The 18,859-nt window shown below is 59.5% G+C and overlaps 2 protein-coding genes across 2 annotated transcripts in view; both read left to right on the forward strand.

The window, feature by feature from the left end:
• Positions 1 to 15,115, forward strand: part of VOLCADRAFT_105081 (uncharacterized protein) — a gene marked incomplete at its 3' end in the record, with an annotated part of 19,871 nt that extends 4,756 nt beyond the window's left edge. Inside the window, exons 6-20 of the mRNA XM_002951299.1 lie at positions 111 to 297; positions 620 to 764; positions 1,327 to 1,361; positions 3,116 to 3,397; positions 4,210 to 4,342; positions 5,048 to 5,174; positions 5,655 to 5,845; positions 6,187 to 6,510; positions 7,479 to 7,515; positions 8,154 to 11,988; positions 12,379 to 12,599; positions 12,684 to 13,317; positions 13,462 to 13,881; positions 14,335 to 14,417; positions 14,758 to 15,115. Coding sequence (XP_002951345.1) covers positions 111 to 297; positions 620 to 764; positions 1,327 to 1,361; positions 3,116 to 3,397; positions 4,210 to 4,342; positions 5,048 to 5,174; positions 5,655 to 5,845; positions 6,187 to 6,510; positions 7,479 to 7,515; positions 8,154 to 11,988; positions 12,379 to 12,599; positions 12,684 to 13,317; positions 13,462 to 13,881; positions 14,335 to 14,417; positions 14,758 to 15,115 — 7,012 coding nt within the window. The remainder of the gene's footprint in view (positions 1 to 110; positions 298 to 619; positions 765 to 1,326; positions 1,362 to 3,115; positions 3,398 to 4,209; positions 4,343 to 5,047; positions 5,175 to 5,654; positions 5,846 to 6,186; positions 6,511 to 7,478; positions 7,516 to 8,153; positions 11,989 to 12,378; positions 12,600 to 12,683; positions 13,318 to 13,461; positions 13,882 to 14,334; positions 14,418 to 14,757) is intronic.
• Positions 15,116 to 15,215: 100 nt separating this feature from the next.
• On the forward strand, positions 15,216 to 18,832 carry VOLCADRAFT_105082 (uncharacterized protein). Its single transcript, XM_002951300.1, has 5 exons — positions 15,216 to 15,562; positions 16,134 to 16,260; positions 16,879 to 16,909; positions 17,223 to 17,645; positions 17,796 to 18,832. The coding sequence occupies exons 1-5, from the start codon at positions 15,520 to 15,522 to the stop codon at positions 17,823 to 17,825; spliced, it is 654 nt and encodes a 217-aa protein (XP_002951346.1). The 5' UTR covers positions 15,216 to 15,519; the 3' UTR covers positions 17,826 to 18,832.
• The last annotated feature ends 27 nt before the right edge of the window (positions 18,833 to 18,859 follow it).

Consider the following 18,859-nt stretch of genomic DNA (forward strand, 5'->3'; position numbering starts at 1 on the left):
CCTTGCCCCCACTTCACTCGTTCGTGGTTCGTCTTCCCCCCCCCCCCCCGCCTCCACGCCTCCCAAACTCGCCACCACGGCACCCACCCCCTCAACCTCCCTGGAGTCAGTCATTTGCTGCCGGGGCTTCGTTGGCTGGGTCTCCGGAGCCGTCAGCTGGCAGATGTGGAGCACCACCACCTGCAGCCGCTGTCTGAACGGGACAGGGTTATGGTCCGGGGTCTCAGGGAACGGTTGGGGGACATGGAGCCGGGCTGGGCGGGGGAGCTGGACGTCATGGAGGCGTCCGGGTACAAAGTGAGAAAGTGACAGGGCTGCGGGGGAGAGGAGAGGAGAGGAGGGAGGCAGGGAGGGGGGAATTAAACAGCAGTGGCATCAGTGGCTGTGCGGCTTTGCGTACGAACAATAAAATTGTCGCACGTCGTACACAAGTTGGCAAACGAAGAAAGGGGGGGACGACTATCGCTTCAAACAGACAGACATACAGACAAACATACAGACAAACAGAGTGTATTTTGATATACAAGCCGCACACAACGCAATTACGCGCCGTCTGGCACCATACCGACAGGAAGTCCACGCTCGTTGCCTCCCCCCCCCCTCCGCCTCCCCCTCCCAGGGGGGAGGAAAAAGGGACGCACAGGCAAAGATCAAACACCAGCACACACACTCCGCTGCCCCACACCGCCACAGAGCTCCTCGCCGCAAAGGAGAACAGAAAATGCCCTGGAACGTGCAGAGCCCTGACGAGCCGAAAGCGCAGCGTACGGATGGATTGCCACTGCCGTACCTCAACGGCGCCCATGAAGAATTTGTATGAAAACCCCAATCTAGGGTGTACCTAAAACATGATGTTGAGGCAATAGAAGCAAAGGGCCAACCTTGCCGAGGGAGGGAAGGGAGGGGGCCCTCCGTCAACCATTTCAGCGGTGGCCATATGGCCCGACAGCCACCGCCGCCGTTGCGGCCGCCGAGGCGTTTCCGGCGGCGTCGAAGACGTCAAAACCGGAAATGGCGTCAAATGGAGCGGATTCCTAAGGGTGCTGCGGTCTACGATTAAATTGTTATGGTAGTTGTGGTGGTTTTGATTCTGGTTGGGGTTGAGTTGTAGTTATGGTGGGAGCTATTTGCGCGGATGGCCCCAGAGAGATGGCGCCACGGGTAAGGCCCCACAAGCACGTCCCTTGCTCTTTCCATAACGCTCGTAAACCCCACCCCACCCCACCCCAGCCCAACACACACATACGCACATACACACATACACACACCTTTTGTCCCTCGCCCCCACCTCCCCCGCTGTGCCTTCCCCCCACCTCCTATCTTCAGGGCGACATAGAGGCGGTGTACCGGGGGGGTGTCGGGTACGGGGCACTACAGGACTTAGTCGTACGATCCGTACTGGCTAGGGACCTTGTGTGACCTGAAGGCTCTTAAGGGGCTCGGATTTGATTTCGGCGCGGCCCGGCGGGTGGTGGGCGCACGGAGTTTGCGCTGTTGTTATACGAGCTGGAGCGGCGGATGCGTGCGGTGGTCAGCGGTCAAGGATAATGGACTAGATATATTCGGGTAATGATAACAACATTGTAGTCTTAGACTCCGGCCTACGGTTGTGGTCTATAACAATATATCTTCGCGCGCCTTATGGCCGCGTGACCATAATGCTGAAGGGGCGGGAAATGTATGGGTAATGCTGTGTGTGCAGTATGCAGGGAAAGGGAGCAGCTGCTGCTGCCTTTAGCAGTAGTGCCATCACTACTGCTGCCAGTACTATTGCTGTCACTGCTAGTGCTGCTATCACTGGTGCTGGTGCTGGTGCTGGTGCTGCTACTTCAAGACTATTATTACTACTCTTGTGACTCAATTTATGTCGGGTTACACGCATTTAGGGGGGCCTTACGTTGGGAGGTTAGAGAGGAGGTGGGCCAATCTGAGGGTCACCTGCTCATCATGTAGTCACACGTGTGCGTGCGTGTGTGCCCGTGTGTGTGTGGAGGGGGTTGAGTGTGGGTATGTGTGGGTGTGCGTGTGGGTATGTGTGGGTGTGTGCGTGTGTGCCCTGCTGTGTGTCGAACTGCGGATAGAGTTCGCGGTTCGGCCTCGAAGGCCCTTGGAAATTAAATGGGCAAAAGCAGATGGAGAGATTTACACCAGTAATCTGTGACCGAAATGGCGAAAGCTGGAGCTGTGGCTTGGATAGAACTCAAAACTATATTGGAAAGGATCCGTTGGAGAGTTTCGGGGCGTCTTGCTACGGCTACAGGATAATTAGGAGTTCATGTTAATGAGGTTTGGGCCGCGTAAATATCATGTCAAGGAGGTGTTGTGGCTATATGGCATTGCCAAGCCGCTGCATTGCCGACGCAAGGCACCGATGGCCCGATGGCAAGGATGTATCGCCAAACGGGCGACCTCCAGTTTCAAGGCACAAGGCTACTTGACGTTATAATATAGCAGGGTTTTTGCAGCCGGGTAAAGTCATAGAATGGTTTGCAACTGGGCAGATTTGTAACCGTGCGTAACGCGGTAGTACGCCAGCGGCGCAAGGCAGGGTAACATAGTTGCTCCGCATTGCTGTCTGAATGTAAGATCTTGCCAAAGTCATAATACGAAGAACTTCATGATTGTCGACGGAGCATGGCTGACTTGACTCGAGACTTGTGCCATGGCGGTTGGACCGTACGGGCCATCCATGTTTGACGTCTTCCTGCTGCCGAAGTTGTTAGTTGTTGTCGTAAGCATGTAAAGTTACGACCCTTGCCTTCTAAAACGTAAGTCCAGGTTAGTTGTGATCCGTCGGAACTGATATTGAAAATGCAAGCCTCAGCTGGAGGAGCAAGTGTACAGAGAACATCCGGTTTTCACCCTAAGACGTGCATGTTTTAAAGATACTTAATTTTTACGTTGTCTTTGTTTGAGCAGTCGCCGGAACATCATCTCGGTCGGGCCGCTCTACCGAAACCTTGCGACTGTAAAGGTTCCTCATGTCCATGGACATGTGAAGTAAAATTTCCGCCTATCAAGGGAATCACCGTTGTCGATGGGGCGGAAGAAGGTGACACCGGCGGGCGGAAAGCAGCTTCCCGCCGATGATCTCCTGCGCCTGCTGCACTCTCAGAACCTTGGCAAAATTCGGACGTTGGTGAAGTCTGGCCTAGATCCCAATGGTCTCGTGAGCAATACCAGCTGCTTCGATAATACCACCTGGGTGCTTAAGGACCGGAAGCCGCTAGTTCCGTTGCTGGTCTTCTCCTGCTTTAACGGCGTCCCCGCCGCGGTACTTGACCTCCTCATCCGGCTGGGCGCTTTACCAAATGCCGTCACTGATTGTGGCCTGCCGGCGCCCTTGGCGGTGCTGTGTGCGAAAATCACGGCAGAGGAGCACCGTGCCCTTTTTCAGGTCCGCGTAACGCCATGTGGGCGGGTACACCTAGGGGAGAGTTACTAATAAATGTCGGCGCTGTTCCTTCTGCTGCTGAGCTTTGGCGGATCCTGAATGGAGACCCCATGGAGACCCCAGCGGCCCAGGGAGGCCGGGGGAAAGTCGGTGTTTGAAGGGAGACGGGCGTGTGTCCATGCGGGTATGGACATGGGCAGGGGCAAGGGATGCTGCAGCAACGGGGCCGCTGAGGGGCAACGGGACGGGTTAGGAATCGGGGGGATACCAGCAGCCAGACTCCGCGCCACATTTCCTCTCTTAATCGCCGCAAGTGGCCAAAATATCTCGCTGCATCACGTCACCCTGCCCTCTCCCTTTCGCCGCGCACCAACTCGCCCGCGCGCATTTGGGTCATGCACAGATTTGAATACTCTTCCTACAGCCCCTTACAGCTGCTTCGTGTTGCTCGTTGAGGGGAGGCAACGTTGGCAAGCGAAGAACGACACCCCGCCGGTTGGGTGGTACTGGCCACATGAGGCATTTGACCCAAAATACACAATGCCGCTGATACCCCAGGCCAGTCCCCGCCTGTCGTCCGCCTCCCTGCCAACCTTTGCATAATCTGTTTATCACTGTCCGTCTGCTCATATGCCTCGCTCTCCATTTATTTACCTACCTATCCATTTATCTCTATCTATCCATCTATGTATGTATGCATGTATGTATGTATGTATATGTTCATCTACCTGCCTGTCCATCTATTACCTATCTACCTACCTGCCTGGGCCTGTCCGTGTGGCGGTTTGCATGTATGTATGTCTGCATGCATGTAGGTGTTGCGTCAGCACCGCTGCTCTACCTTCAACTCCAGTGTCTGCTCCGCGCGCAATGACCACCCCATCCACATCACCTGCAAGGTCCTGGACCTGTCGGATTGGACATCACCGCGGAAGGTGGAGGGCATTGGTGAGCCCGCCTCCTCCTTTTCATGGATTGGTTTAAAAAGGATAGGATGAGGGTCCTCCGGAGCAAACTATTGGCGTCCTGGACAAGGATTGAACCTGGAACTTGTGGGTTGTGGGCGTCGTGGACGGCAAAGACCTGTCATGGCAGCCAAGCAGAAGCAGTAGTAGCGATGTCAACAACGCAACGCCAGCCGTGTTTCGAAGTTCTTTCGTCCGAGTTTCGGGCCCGGGCGGCCGGAGGAGAGAGCTACGGGAGGGAAGGGAAAAGGAAATTGAGGGGTTTGTTGGCTCGCTTTTACGTTAAGCCTGTTGGCGGCTAGGCCTCGTAGACTAGGTGTCCTGCCCGTGCCGATCCCTCCTCCCACCTCCCATCTCCTCTGATTCCATGCTGGAGGTCCCATTCCATGCTGGAGGCCCCATAAGGAGGGAAAAATAGAGGAAGAACACCATACAATACCTCCAGTCTTAAAGCCTTTTACTTTACTTAGTGTTTTGACTTTTACTTTGAATTTTACTTTTTTAGCTTTTTTATTGTTACTTTTACTTTTTATTTTTTTGTGCCTGCTTGGCTCGTTGGGTCCCTCAGGTCACGTTTAATTGTCCTTTTGATAGCTTGAGTATTCTTCCTAACTCGCACGCCCGACATGCGTGTTTTTATTGCCTTCCCTCTTGCCCCTCCTCACCATCTCGACCGCAACCGGTTCAGAGCTGCTTATCAAGTTTGGGACTTTCCAGCTTTCGGACGGCGGGCTGGACGAGCGTGCGATGTACGACTTCGTGGCGACAGCTGTACGGCACTCGTGTGGCCATAAACTGCTGGACTGCCTATGGCGGTGAGCTCTCTCTCTCTCTCGTTCGCTCGTTTGTGCGCGTGTGCATGTGGGTTTCTCCATGTGGGTTTTGTTGTTGTTGCGTATGCAATATATATCTGTCTGCGCAAATGTTAATTGGTTCATGCTGAATGTGAAGTTGGAGAAAACTAAGCACCCGCGTGTTCGGTCAGAAGAACAGCTCGTAGTGCTATTCCTGTGTGGGTGGAAAAGAAATCGCATCTCCTCATCTGCAAGATGCGGGAAAAAAAAACCAAATGCCGACGCGGAAAGTACGTGGAACATACCAACTGCCCAACCCCACAGCTCGTTCCCCATCCTTTCTCCTCCTCCCCGTCCTCCCTCGCCCGCCTCACTCACATCCCCCCCCCTTACTCACATTCGCTGCTCCATTTGCCAGCGGTTCATCTTACCCCCCTACTCTCACACATCCCCCACCTCCCACCCCGCCACTCGTCGTCGTCGTCCCCCTCCTCCTCGCAGCCACTTCCCCCAGCAGCTGCTTCCTTCCCTACCAGCCTCCGACTGCCTGCTGCTCCGCGCCCTGGCTGACTCGTGGCTTGAGCCCTTCTGGCGCCGCAGCGCGGAGAGACAACACACCGTCAGTATGGGGCTGGTGCTGAGGGCGCTGCTGGAGCATCCGGCCATGCAGCCGCCGCAGCGAGAGGCCGTCGGTGGGTGATAGCGGGGCGAGCTCCCTTCCGCAGTTCTCCCTACTTTCTGGCTCAGCCTGCAGCACCTGGCTCGTGTTGGAGTGGCTTCTAAGAACTCCCCATTCAAACACATTAGACAATCTCTGTATTACCTGTATACTAGACTATACAGGTAAAATACTGTATACTTTAGTATTATTATACAGTGTGTATCTTTTCCCGGACCGCCGCCTCCTAAGTCCCTTTATCCAAGCACTCGGTCACTCTCCGCTTTGCCCCTTAGATGTTCCCTGATTTTCTTCCCCCCTTCTTTACCGCAAACCCCTCTCCTCCCCCCCCTTGGTTTTCTGCCCTTTCCTCAGCCTACTGGCTCCGTACGAACATGGCTGTACTGCTGTACCGCCCGGAGCTCGTTGCTTTACTGCTGGACCGATGCAGGGTCTGCCCTGCACAGTCAACATCTTCCCGTGCTGCTAGCGGACCTGGCTCCCCGGTTTCGCCTCGGTCAGCAGCAGCGACAGCGGCGGCAGTGCCGCTTCACTTCCACCCGGATGATCGAGACCTGGTGCTCCCCGTGGGGCTGCTGAGTGGGCCGGAGGCGGCGCAGGGAGATGTGCCGCTGGCACCCGGCATGAGCCTTATGTTGGCGTATGTGGTAGATCCGGATGAGCAGCTGGCGAGGCAGGGTAGGTAATGCCGCAGCCACAGCTGCCACAGCTGCCGCCGCTGACGAAGTTACCATGTCCACAATCCATGGCCCCCCCCCCAGGTTTTACGGACACCCCCGCAAACTTGTGCGGAACTTGTAACTTGTTACCATTTCGACATGTTCTGGGTCTTGATGTGCTTCACGTTTCTACGTTTTCCTTACCTGTGGGTATGTATGTCCTCGCCCAGCTTGGCCTGGCCCATCCCGTCTCGAACTGGCTCGGGCTGTTTCGAGTCGGACTTGGCCTGCGCCTAGCCTCTCCCCGCCTAACTTGTCCTGGGTGTTAAACTCAGCAAAGCGTCGGATCCCTCTCGGGTCCTATTACTGTTTTCACCATTTCAAATGGTATATGTGTCGGTCACTTTCCAACACTGGGCTTTAAACCTGTCCTGTTCTGTTTATGTTGGCTCACAGCTCACTTCGGCGCTTGGTTGTAGGTGTGGAGATGTTGCTCAGCCGCGGCGCGAGAGTAGACCTGCCCTGCCTTCTGCGCAAGGAAGTGCTGGGGGGAGATGGAGACGACGAAATCACGCCACTCATGGTACGATGTGTACGGCGTACGACGGAAAACTACTACCTGGGCGTGATGGGAAACGTGGAAACCGTGGGCCGTGGGGGTTTGGCCGCGCTCGCTTTGTGTCGATCTTCGGTAGTGGCGCGGGGGAGGCAGCTACCCTTCCATCCACCCTCCCAGCTACCTACTTTGCCTATACCTTCCTCGACGTCCTCTGTAGTAGCTGGCCGCCGCTGAAAAGGCCTCTCTTCGAGATGCTGGCGGGCGGTCGCGCTTAGCGCATATATTTGTATAGCCTTACTGTGTACCAGCTACTACAACGCCCTCTATATTATGTTATGTTCTTGCTGATTTACTGCTTAACTGACGGCTCCCATGTCTCCCTGCCGCGCAATGCCATGCCCGTTGTCTCAATTCCTGCCCGTCCACAGGCGGCATTCATGCCGTACCACCGCAACCATGCCCTAGGTACGTGGGCCCGGGGGCCAGGGCGGAAAGGGGCGCCGTGGTTTTCGGCTCCTGTTATACACATGCCGCGACCCGTTGCGGATATCTGCGAGACACGCGCTCTGCACCCGACAACGCGGGCGATGTGTTGTTTGCGTGTGTCGGGTAGCCATCCGGGCTGGCATACGGTCCGTAATGTATTGTATTGTATTGTACGGAAGGTTTATTGTTTATTACCTGTGCCTGTGTAGTGCTGCTTATCCTCCGCCCAGTCACGGGTGGCGCATGGTCCCACGTTGCCCACTTTTTCACTTTTTCACTCTTTCCTCCCACGCCCTCCTCCCACGTCCTCCGCTCGCCGACGCAGTGGAGCTGCTGTGGCAGCGCTACATGGAGACGCAGCCAGCCCTCGCTACGCAGGAAGCAGCTATTGGGATGCGAGCCGCTGCCCATTCGCTCTGTCTTAGACTGCCTGGATGGAAGGGGCCGTTGGACAGCGCGGCGCGTGCCGCCGCTGCCGCCGCCGTCAACGCGGCCAAAGCTGCCGCCGGAGGTGGCGGCGGTGGCGCCGTTGCCACTGCAGCGGTTACCGCTGCCACCACCGCTGTAACCACCCCTGGGTCGTCGGTGATTGAGGCCACGCCACTGGACTGCTCCAGGGAGCGGTTGCTGGATTTGCTGGACAGCAACGTCTTGGATTACGTGGACAACCGAAATCTGGATCTAGTTGAGGTGACGCTGGCGGAGCTGTTGCCGCAGCTGGCAAGCCTGTCGCCATCGGCCGCGGCGGCGGCGGATCTAGACGATGATCAAGGCGCCGCTGGCGGCAGTGGCGTTACATTGAGTGACGGCGGTATTGGTGATCGCGGTGGCGGCGACGGCAGCCGGAGCGCAGCATGCGGTGGCGGTCGTAGCGACGGAAAAGGCGCGGCAGCCAACCTCGCCGCGCAGCTGTCTGTTGTATCGGAGCGCCTGGAGCGTGCACATGCATGCCTGGACGAGCTGTACGATAGCGAGCGCAGCGATGCCGAGCTGGCCAACGACCCGGAGGTCTGGCGCGCGGAGGCGGCAGTTGAAGCGCTGGCAGCTGTGCAGCGCTGCCTGCAGCGCGCCGCCACCGCCGCCGCCGGGGGCGACGGCGACGCCTCGGCGAGATTTCGCTGCGAGCTGTCTACTGGGGTAGCGTTCGTGGATGTGGTCGCGGCGCGAATCGTGGGTCAGCCGGAGTGGGGCTTTTCTCGAGGGTTGCTGCTACAGCTGGGGCTGTGCCAGATGCGGCGGGCTCTGCGATCGCTGCAAGCCGCGGCCGGCAGCGGCGGCGCCGCCGACAGAGGCGCTGACGGCGGCGTGCAGGGCGTGGAGGCACAGATGGAAGTTCTACGGCTGTATTTTGAGGAGCTGCTGGCCGACACGTCGGTTTCGGAGCGGCGGCTGCTTGAGGACCTGGTTTCGGCGCTTGAGGCGGCGGAGCGGGAACGCGATCTGGAGGAGGCGCAGGTGGCGGAGGAGGTTGCCGCCGCCGCCGCCGCCGCCGCTGCGGCTGCCGTGACGACGGCGGCGATGGAGACGAATACAGAGGCCAGCCATGCCTTGCAGCCGCCAAGGGCCACCGAATACGGGTCGATGGCTGAGATCCCGTATGATGCCAATCCGTCGGAAGCTTTGCTGCGAGGCATGACGAAACCGCTGTCACCGCCGCCGCCGCAGCGGCAGCAGCAGATGCATGAGGTAGTGGGGAGATGTGAGCAGGAAGAAGCGCAACAGGAAACGGAGGGGCAAAATATTGATGTTGCCCTTGTTCCACGGGCTGGGGTGGAAGGCGGTGATGGTGGTAGCGACGGCTGCGGCGGCAGCGCCGGTCAGCAGCTTTCGGCCTGCTCCTCTAGACACCCGAGCAGTAGCAGCTGTCGCTGTGACAGCAGTAGCAGCAGCGGCGTCAGCGGCAGTGTGGGGAACATCGGGGGGCCTGAAGCTGCAGCCGCTGCGACAACCTTGCCCGTGGTGGCCGATTCCACGGCAGCGACTGCAGCCGCCATGGCGGCGATGCGTCAGGCCTTCCTGACGCCGCAAGCCCGTGCGGCGATGCACAGGGCAATGCTTCCTGGTGAGTCGATGGGGGAATGGACAAGCGATGATGAGGACGGAAGCGACGGTGGTGATGATGATGATGATGATGACGACATCGGGGTGGGCGGCGGCCGCGGCGGCAGTAGCAGCAGTGCGGAGTCCTGGCGGCGGCAGGCCAAGGATGTTGCCGTCAGCGCTCGCGGCGTCGGCGACGCTGTCGCGGATTCAGGCGCAAGCCAGGGCAGTAACGCTGGCTGCAGCAGGAGCATTTTTGCAGGGCGAGGTGGCAGTGGAGTAAAGGGGAAAGGTAGCTGCAGCACTCGGCGGTGCGCCTTGGAGAACGGTAGCGATACCCTTGGAGCTGGCCCAGGCCGGCAGTGCAGTCAACTGTCGCCGAATTTGGCGAAGCCGCCGCCGCCGCCGCCACAGCAGCAGCAGCAGGCGCAGCAGATGCGGCAGGTGCAGCAGCGGCGGCGACGTCTTAAGCTCGTCGGAGTCGTTGACGGTGGCGCAGCCACCGGGCGACGCCGCCGCGGCCGTCGCTTGTACGGCAGCGAGAGCGGCGCCGAGCGACCGGAGGGATTCTCCACGCCAACTGTGGATGGCTGGCGAGACCCGGATTTGCTCCTGGGAGGGCTAAATGTAATGTCCCTGCCGCCGAATATACGGCACGGCAGCGGTGGCTGCGGTGGCAGCGGCAGCTCGTCCGACAGCTCTGGCAGGGAGCTGGCGCCGTACGAGTACCTTGGCGCTGCCGTTATGTTCCAAGACTACGAGGACAGCGGCAGCGGCGGCAGCAGTGACGCGAATGCCGGTTTCGGCGTCGGCGTGGGCGTCAGATGCAATGGTAGTGCAGCGAGCAGCGCATACGACACACCGTCGGAGGGCAGCGGCGGCGACGCGGCGTCGCTGCTGGAAGCGCAAGCTCGTGGCTGGAGCGGTGGCGGCGCCGCCGACGCCGTTGTCGCGGCCGCCGCCGCGCCCCGACGGCTCAGCCACAGCTCTGACCAGAGCTCGGAGCTGTCGTACGGCAGCGCGCAGGGCGGGTACGGATCTGTGCATGGTTACGGTCCTGAATACGGACTTGAAAGTGTCGGCGGCGACATGGGTGCGCTCGATTCCGGCGTGGCAAACCGCCCGACCTGCGGCGGTAGCAGCAACAGCGGCGGCGGCGGCGGCGGCGCCAGCCGCCGTGACATGCATACCATTGCCGCAGCCGCTGCGTTGGCGATGGCCTCGGCCACCGGTGGCAGTGGCCCGGCTCCGCTGCCGGCGCCGCAGGGTGGCGGCAACATTACCCAGCAACGACGGCATCGCAACGGCAGCGGTCAACAGTCCAAGCACGCCGCCATGCGCAGCCTTAGCTGCCGCGCCGCCTATGCGGCCGGACCGACGGTTGCGGTGTCGTATTACGAAAGGGCTAACGGATGTGACAGCGTTACCAGCATGGAACAGAGCGGCGACCTCCGTGGCCTCCGGACCTCTGTGCCTGACGGCAGCGGCACCCCATCCACTGCCGGCGTGAATGCCATGGTGTTGATGGCGGAACGTCCTCTCGCCTGCCACGTCTCTTCTTCTACTTCCTGTCCTTCCGCTTCTGCCGCCTCATCGTCGTCGCCGTCCGGCGCCTCTTGTTGCTCTTCCCTTGATTCCACGCGTGCCTGTATCGTACACAAGCCTTTCGTCGCCACTGCCGGCGCCACTGAGGCCCGCCGCTGGTCACGTGTCCCGACGAAGCCCCATGTACAGATCCGGGCCCTAGAGCCGCCGGCAGCGGTGGCGGCGGCGGCGGCGGCAGCAGCAGCTGTGCTGCAGCCGCCATCGGAGCGGCATACGGCATCCATCCATACCTACAGCCGCCCTCCCGAGGGCGGCGGCGGCGGCGACAGCAGCGGCGATGAATACGTGCATACATATGACGCCAGCAACGAGTATGCTGCGGAAGGCGTATGTATCATGAAGCCGACGGGATCTTCTGCAGCGGCAAAGGAGGATTCCGCGGTGAACGGCCGTCAACGGTACGACGCCAACGCACCCGCGTATGGCGACCTTGACGACAGCGGTGTCGGCCTTGGTAGACGCGGGGATGTCCGTAGCGGCGGCGGCGGCGCCGCCGCCGCCGCCATCGGCGCTACTGCAAGGGCGGAAACTGCAGGAGGGCGGCGGCGTGCGGTGGTGCGTCGTACACGTGCCAAGCAAACTCCACTGGTGGTGGCGGAGGCTGCGTCGCCGCTTCGCCAGCAAGCAGCTTCATCACCGCCGCCGCTGCCGGCGCTGCTGCTGCCACAAAGCTTTGGTCTGCGCTCCTGCAGCGATGCAAGTGCGGGGAACGAGACGGAGAGCAGTGACAGCGGTGGGAGGCGGCGGCGCAGCACCAGCAAAGTGTCGTACGGCTCTGACGGCTCCGTCGTCGCCACCGTCGCGCCGGTGCGGCGCCGGCCAACAAGCCAGCGAGGCCACAACGTGGCTCGTATTTCCCAGGAGGGTGCCGGCGACGCTGGAGGTAGCGCTGACGGCGACGGTCACAGTGGCAGCAGCAACAGCAGCAGCAGCAGCGTCGCGTATTGTCCAGGGAGGGATGAAACCCTAAGAAACCGAGGTGCGCGGCTCGGCGGCAGCGGCCGCGGCGGCGACGACGTCGGAGATGAAAATCGTCATGGAAGCGGAAGCGAGGACGGAAGCCGTACGACCGCCCGCGTTGCGTTCGGGGGGAGTTGCTGTAGCCGAGGTTGCGAGGGTGGGGACGGTGCCAGCGCGAGGCGGCGTCGGTGTCAGCGGCAGCCGCCGCCGTTGCCGTCGCCGTGGGTCGGCCGCCAGCGGCGGCCTGCCGCCAGTAGCAGCGGTGGCGGCGGTGCCGGTGAGGATGTAGACGCTTCAGACGACGCGAGTAGTACGTCGACTCAAGAATGGCCGCCCCGGCGGCCGCCTGCCATCGCCAAGAGCATAACCCTCGCTGCGGGGTCCTTCCCTGACGTTAGTACTGCTACAGCCGTCGCGCCGATTGCTACAGCCGTCGCGCCGATTGCTACAGACGCCAGGTGCGCCGTGACGGCTATTAGAGACGTGGATGAGGGGGCATGGATGCGGACACCGCCACGGCACCGTCGCGGTTTGTACGGCAGCTCCGAAAATGACTCTGATGCGCCTGGCAGCGTCGGCTTCTCCGGCAGGCGGCCAGAGCACGGCAGCTCCGAAGACTTTGGGTCGGGTTCTGGATCTGAAACGGAGCCGGGCGGCAGTACCGAAGGCAGGCGCACCACTGCGACGCGGTCCTCGACGGTGCCGCAGCCGGCACCGCCGTCGCTGCCGTTACAGTCCGGATCGAATTCTGAATTCAGAGGTAATGATAAGTGCCGCTGTCGGAGCGCAAGTGCGACCTCTTCCGACAGCTCCGTTACCAGCAGACCGACTCCCGTTGGGGGTAATGCTGTGGCGACGCGGCCAGAATCTCTGGTAGCGGCGGCGGGGCGGCGGCGGTGCGCTGCCGCAGCCGACGGCGCCATCGACGCGGTGGCGGCTTCGGAGGAGATCTCAATCTCCAGGTTATGCCTTGCGGCACCATTCACCGCCGCCGCCGCCACCGCCGCCACCGCCACCGCCGCCCCAGCAGTAGCCGTACTGGCGGAGGAGAAAGAGGATGGTAGTGACGGTGACAGCAGGGGCTACGGCTCCGTCACCGAGGGTGTCGGCGCCGACCATAACGGCGTTGACGGCGACGACGAAGATGGCTCCCCGGATATGAGCGGCCGCCGCCAGGTCAGCGGGCGCCCTGGGTCCCCCTCCCCAGCTCTCCGGCCCCCCCCGACCTCGCCCCACCTTCTCCCCCCCTCATCTTCCCTCCGTCCGTCGCCGACGCGCTCATCCGTACCTCTCGATCCGCCGCCGCCGCCGCCGCCGCAGCAGCAGCAGCATTGCCCTGTGGCATCGGCGCAACCGCCTCCGGAGGTGGCGGCGCCGGCGCCGGCTACGGGGCCCGTTTCTCTATCTGCACACACCGCCGCCGCCGCCGCTGATAAGACGCTGGCGGCGCTCCTCTCCAACCTGGCCACCTCTGCTAACGTACTCCCTAGGCCAGCTGGCGCAATACCAAACAGGGGCTCAGACCCGATTGGGGCCGCCAGTGGCGGCGGCGGTGTCAAGAGGCCGCGGTCGGGGGCATGTACTTGGTTTGGGGACGGAACGGCCGCCGCTGCCACTGCTGCTGCTGCTGCCGGCGGCAGCATGCCATCTAGCTGCTGCTACGTGCTCCGGCTGAGTGGTGGCGGTGGTGCCGCTGCTGGGGAGTGCGCGGGGGTGCCGCCGCCGGATGCAGTGATGCGGGTGGGGGGTGGGGGTTGGTGGTGGGGTTGGTGGGGTTTGCTTGGTTGAGTGGGGCCAGGTAGTTCGTGCATGAAAGGGTGGGTACTTGGGTATAGCTTTATGTGCACTGGTTAGCTCCTGCCTGCTGGGGGGCTTTGGGAGCTGGTTGGCTGGTTGGCAGATTGGGCTTGATTTACTTGTGTCGGGGTGAGGATCGAATGAGGATATACAACGAGAGTATTTAGTTTGGCTGGGTGTGCGAATCGATTGGTTTGGCTGGGTTTGGATCTCCCCCTTCCCCTCCCCGTCCTTCCCTCTTTTCCCACCTCTTTACATCCTCAAGCCTTGAAACCCCAGTCGCTTGCTTGGCAGCGTTGGCAGCAACATTTCGTACCTGGGAAAGGAAAGCAAGTCCCTTTTCAGTTGGTTTTCATCCTAGTTTGGCCTTGCCTTAACTGCTTCGCTTGGCGCCAGGCGTTGTCGAATGGACCTTGTGGCCCCGAGGCGCTGTACAGCTGGGCAGGGGAGCTGCGGACTGCGCTGGTGACGTCATCGGGGTGAGAGAATACGTATGATTGTTTTTTGTCGTGAATCGGATTAATCTTGGGCAAATTAAATCGATCGCGATAAATTAATAATCGAATTGTTCAACCCACTGCCTTTTACGCGATGAACGGAGATTTGCTGGGCGGGGGGGGGGAGCTTTGAACTGCAGAAGGTCTTTGGAATAGGCGCTTGCCGTCCACCCGGATGGGCAGTTGTTCTGTCTACTACCCGTAGGATCCCCATGGCAATGTACCCCGATCGACCCCAACCGATTACGGGGAACCTTTTTTTGTTTTTTCATTTCGCCGCTCATTTATCTGGGCTCATTTTCATTATATTCCTTTTGTGCAGGTGTGTGCACCAGCGGCTCTTGGTGGTGGCGGACAGCACCACCCGGGCCCCCGGACCGACCTGGCTGACGGCGCTGCGCGCTGCCGTCGCAGGTGCCGTACTGGGTCCCGTTCTCGACGGGGCCGGTGCGGGCAGCGGTGGCGGCGACGCGCGCTCGGGCGGCGGGCGGCGGCGGGACCACCCCATGGGTGGTGGTGGTCGCCGCCGCTACTGCCCGGATTGGCTCCGCCAGACGGTGCTACTGCTGCCGCTTAGCCACCTAATCGTGCCGTACGGCGGGTCGTATTTGTACCAGGCGGCCTCCCGGGCATACCAGGGTAAGACCACCTTTGGTAGACGTTTCGCGCATGAGATGTGATTGTTTGATATGATGTATAAATATAATATCTACAATGTATAATACACAACATCTTTATGTATTATAGATATTAAATAACAATTTATACATTATTATACTATACAAGTTACAAGTTACAAGTTCCGCACACAAGTGCGGGTGTCTCCGTAAAAGCCGGGGGGGGCCATGGACGTTGTATTGGTATTGATGCGGGTACGCGGGAGGTCATCTTCATTCTCCCTCGTCCGCTTCAGGGCGAAGCGCCTCAGCGCGACGTGCCTGGCCTCCCAAATTTCCGAGAGGTACCTGGCCAATGCCAGGGGTGGCGCCTCAGTCATAATGGTGCGCATGCTGCGCCCCGTAAGGACTAGGTCACCATCATACTTAGCCCGTATGCTCATATAAGCGGGACATTCTTCGAAAACATGCAACTCATCTTCAACCGCTCCACAGTCACAAAGCCTGCAGGTACGCGCGGTGCGCTCACGCCCATTAGGCCTATTAACCTCTAACTCCCAGCAGCCTAATCGAAAACGCATGAGCACATGATGAAGTCGCTGGGGCATGGTCCCATTAGTGTGCTCCAACCAATCGAGACGCTCACCCCTTGACGGGGCAGCTCCCATCCAGTTCATATAGCGACACGCCTTGGCTCCGGTAATTCCTATGGGGAAGACGCGGGGGTCACCCAAGATATTCGGGCACTCCCACCGTGCATCAAGCCGCTTGGCAAATACCTTAAGAAAGCTCTCAACTGGCAATTTAAGGGTGGCGTAATACGCTATAAGATCATTACCGATTATACTATAAATATTATTTAATAATGGTTATAATAAATATAATGAAATATTAGATATTTTTAATATGTGAGTGCAATGCAGTACTCACATTCACACTCACTCTCTGGAGCTTGCTTCACTAAAGTTACTCTTATACTTATTCTCTCGTACCACCTTTCCTCGCCATTTCCTTCTCGCTTCTCGCGGCTCAGATCATTATAACACATCCAAAAACACACACCTGACTCCCCTCATTGCAGAGTTCGCCGCGGGCAGCACCACGCCCTCGGGTCGTACACGTCTGCCGTACCACCTGTCTCTGGATCCCGAATGTTTGGCAGCGGCAGTAGCCTTTGCGGAGGAATATCCCGGCAACACGTACGGCAGGTCTGTACGACGACACTTGCATGGCAGCCCCCCTGGCCTCTCCAATCCCTCCTCTTCGGCCAGACTCACACATACACACATGTACCTTGGGTCACGAACATACTCTTCCACTAACATACTCTTGCACAAACAAGGCTAATTCCCCTTCTTTTGTGTATGTTTGCATGTATGCATTTACATGCCCCCTGGCAATGCCGCATCAGCTAATCCCGGAGGGTTATGCTCAGTTACGAGATGTTCCCTCTCCTTTTTTCCGCATCCTCGCTTCCGTTTTTTCCATTCCAGGTTTTTTTTGCATTTTCCATTTTTTTTCCGCGTTCCGCATTGTACACTCACACACACACACACACGTATAGACACATAAACAGACACACACCGCACTTCGCTTGGGCGCTGCCGGGCCCGTGTCTTAATCCACCGATGATGCGAGGCCTTTTCACGTTACCACACGGGAATGGTAATGTTTCTTGACCATTCTCCCTTTACTACAGAAAAGACATGTGTTTTGCTCACACCTCTTCCCTCCCCCCTCACGCACACACATTATTTCTGTATGTTCCCCTGCGTTTCTCACACCCATCCAACACCAACACCAACACCAACCCCTGCTCTCTCAAGGGCCATCCTGATGCAGTTTGTGAGCCGTCAGGTGGGTGGGGGGTAAGGCAGGGGGAAGTCGTACGGCACAGGGCGCGTCGTACGGCGGAGATCAAGGAATACTTCCTCCGGATGGAAAATTTTGGGAAGGGGTCCTGATACCCGATATCCCCTTTTTTTCTGGCTGGAAAGGAAGGGGGAGGGGGAGGGGGGAGTTTGCAAAGGTATAGACAAGCGAATGCCACGTCCCAGGCGGGGGCCGGGGGCCATCATCATGTGTATGCCAGCAATGCCGGCAACGCCAATATCATACTCGACCACAGTGTAGTTACGAAAACAAGATATCAAAATATTGTCCGCCGCAGGTGAGTCGAGCCCTGCTGCGCTCTCCGCGTTGCGGTCTGCGAGGGTTGGCACGCAGCGCGGAGGCGCTGACGGAGGTCCTGTACGGCAGCGGCGGCGGCGAAGCCGTCGCCGTGACGGCGGCGGCGGCGACAGCTGACTATCCGGAAGGCTCCTTGGGTCCCTATCCCTCCGTCTCAGCACAGTCGCTGCTGCTGCTGGATGACGAGGATGGCGGCGGGGAGGCGGGGGAAGGGGAGGAGGAGATGGAGTGTGGAGGTGGTGGCGGCGGCGGCGGCGGCAGTGGCGATGGCGGAGGGGACCGGAGCGGCGACGAGGCGGATGGAGTTGCTGGCGCTGAGAGTGCTGAGGGTCGGGCGTTGCGGGCGGCCGGCGTGACGTGCCATGCGGTTGGATCCGCTCTGAGTGCGACCCGACAGATGCAGGTGCGTATGTATGACTTACAGATTACACTGTGGGCCGCGAGAGCCGGGGGCCGAAGCCGAAACACAGCGCAAGGGTCGGGAGCACACAGCACAAGTCGGTTAGTCTTGTGTGCTCCCGACCCCGACTCAGACTGCCAACTCTCTACGCAGCCATTCCGCAGCCCCTCCATCCGGGGATAGCGCTGTATTGAATACACCACGAAGGGCTCTCAGGTCCCGCTAGAGCGAGTCCACAAGTCTCAGCTAGGGCAAAGTCAAAGGCTCTCTGAAACAACCCCCCAAAACACCACCAACGAAAACGGGATTCGAAGGGAAAAAAACAAAAAAAAACAAAAACACAAACAAACAAAAATTCGGTTAGGGCAGTCCCGGCAGGGGAGGGCTCCTGATATACCTAACAGGCCAACAAAAAACCTCCAAGAGAGAAAGGCTAAGAGAGCTCGACACCACAAGACGTCTTGCAACCACCTTAAAACAACTGACCTCCGCCACCTGTCCCTTCCTGGGCTGGTCCAGGGGAGAAGTAGCCTTATAAAGAAAAGGGACCACGCACAAGCCTGATCACCACTGCAGGGGCCCGGGATAGTCCGGCGAAACCACCAAAGCGTTAGCGTTGCCACGACACACAGCTCCTAGACCCTCCAGAAAACCGCAGGGGGAGGATTGTAGCCCGCGCGGCGCCTCCCCCTTACCGCCACTAACCTGAACGGTTGGTCCTCCAGAAACCTATTCACCCTGTCTCGTACTGCACCGCTCTCACCTTCGTCCCTCACCAAGCAACCCAGTCCCACAGAGAAGACGTGTCTAAATAGAATGGCCCTCCTCGGGCCACATCTCCCTCTCATCCGAGCCCCGCTACCACCACCAGACCTCAACCTCCCAAACACCAGAAAACCTACGTCCTTTTGGCGCTCTCACCGCCATCTCCCCCCTCCCCTGTCCGAGCGACCCCACCTCCCCCCGGCTCTCCAGCACCCTACAACCTCGGAGCGGCACTAGGGAGGAAAAAGAGTTCTTCCCTGCACGACGTGATCGCCTCCATTCCCCGTCCTTCTCCTCTCTCTCTCCCGTCTCGGGGCTCCCTCTCACCTATTCCCTTGTCCTCCAACCCCCATCCCCCTCGAACTCCTATACCCCCCCGAGCCCTGCCCTACAAACTAAGCTCAAAGCGCTCTTAGGCAATAATTTCCACCGCTTCGGCGCACCGCAGTGCG

The sequence above is a fragment of the Volvox carteri genome, assembly GCF_000143455.1.
Source record: "Volvox carteri f. nagariensis unplaced genomic scaffold VOLCAscaffold_23, whole genome shotgun sequence".
Taxonomy (NCBI): domain Eukaryota; kingdom Viridiplantae; phylum Chlorophyta; class Chlorophyceae; order Chlamydomonadales; family Volvocaceae; genus Volvox; species Volvox carteri.

Coding starts and splice junctions, on each gene's coding strand:
- VOLCADRAFT_105082 (XM_002951300.1), top strand. CDS start 15,520: ATGCAACTCATCTTCAACCGCTCCACAGTCACAAAGCCTGCAG. Junction 16,261..16,878: donor CCCGGCAACACGTACGGCAG/GTCTGTACGACG, acceptor TGCTCTCTCAAG/GGCCATCCTGATGCAGTTTG. Junction 16,910..17,222: donor TGCAGTTTGTGAGCCGTCAG/GTGGGTGGGGGG, acceptor TGTCCGCCGCAG/GTGAGTCGAGCCCTGCTGCG.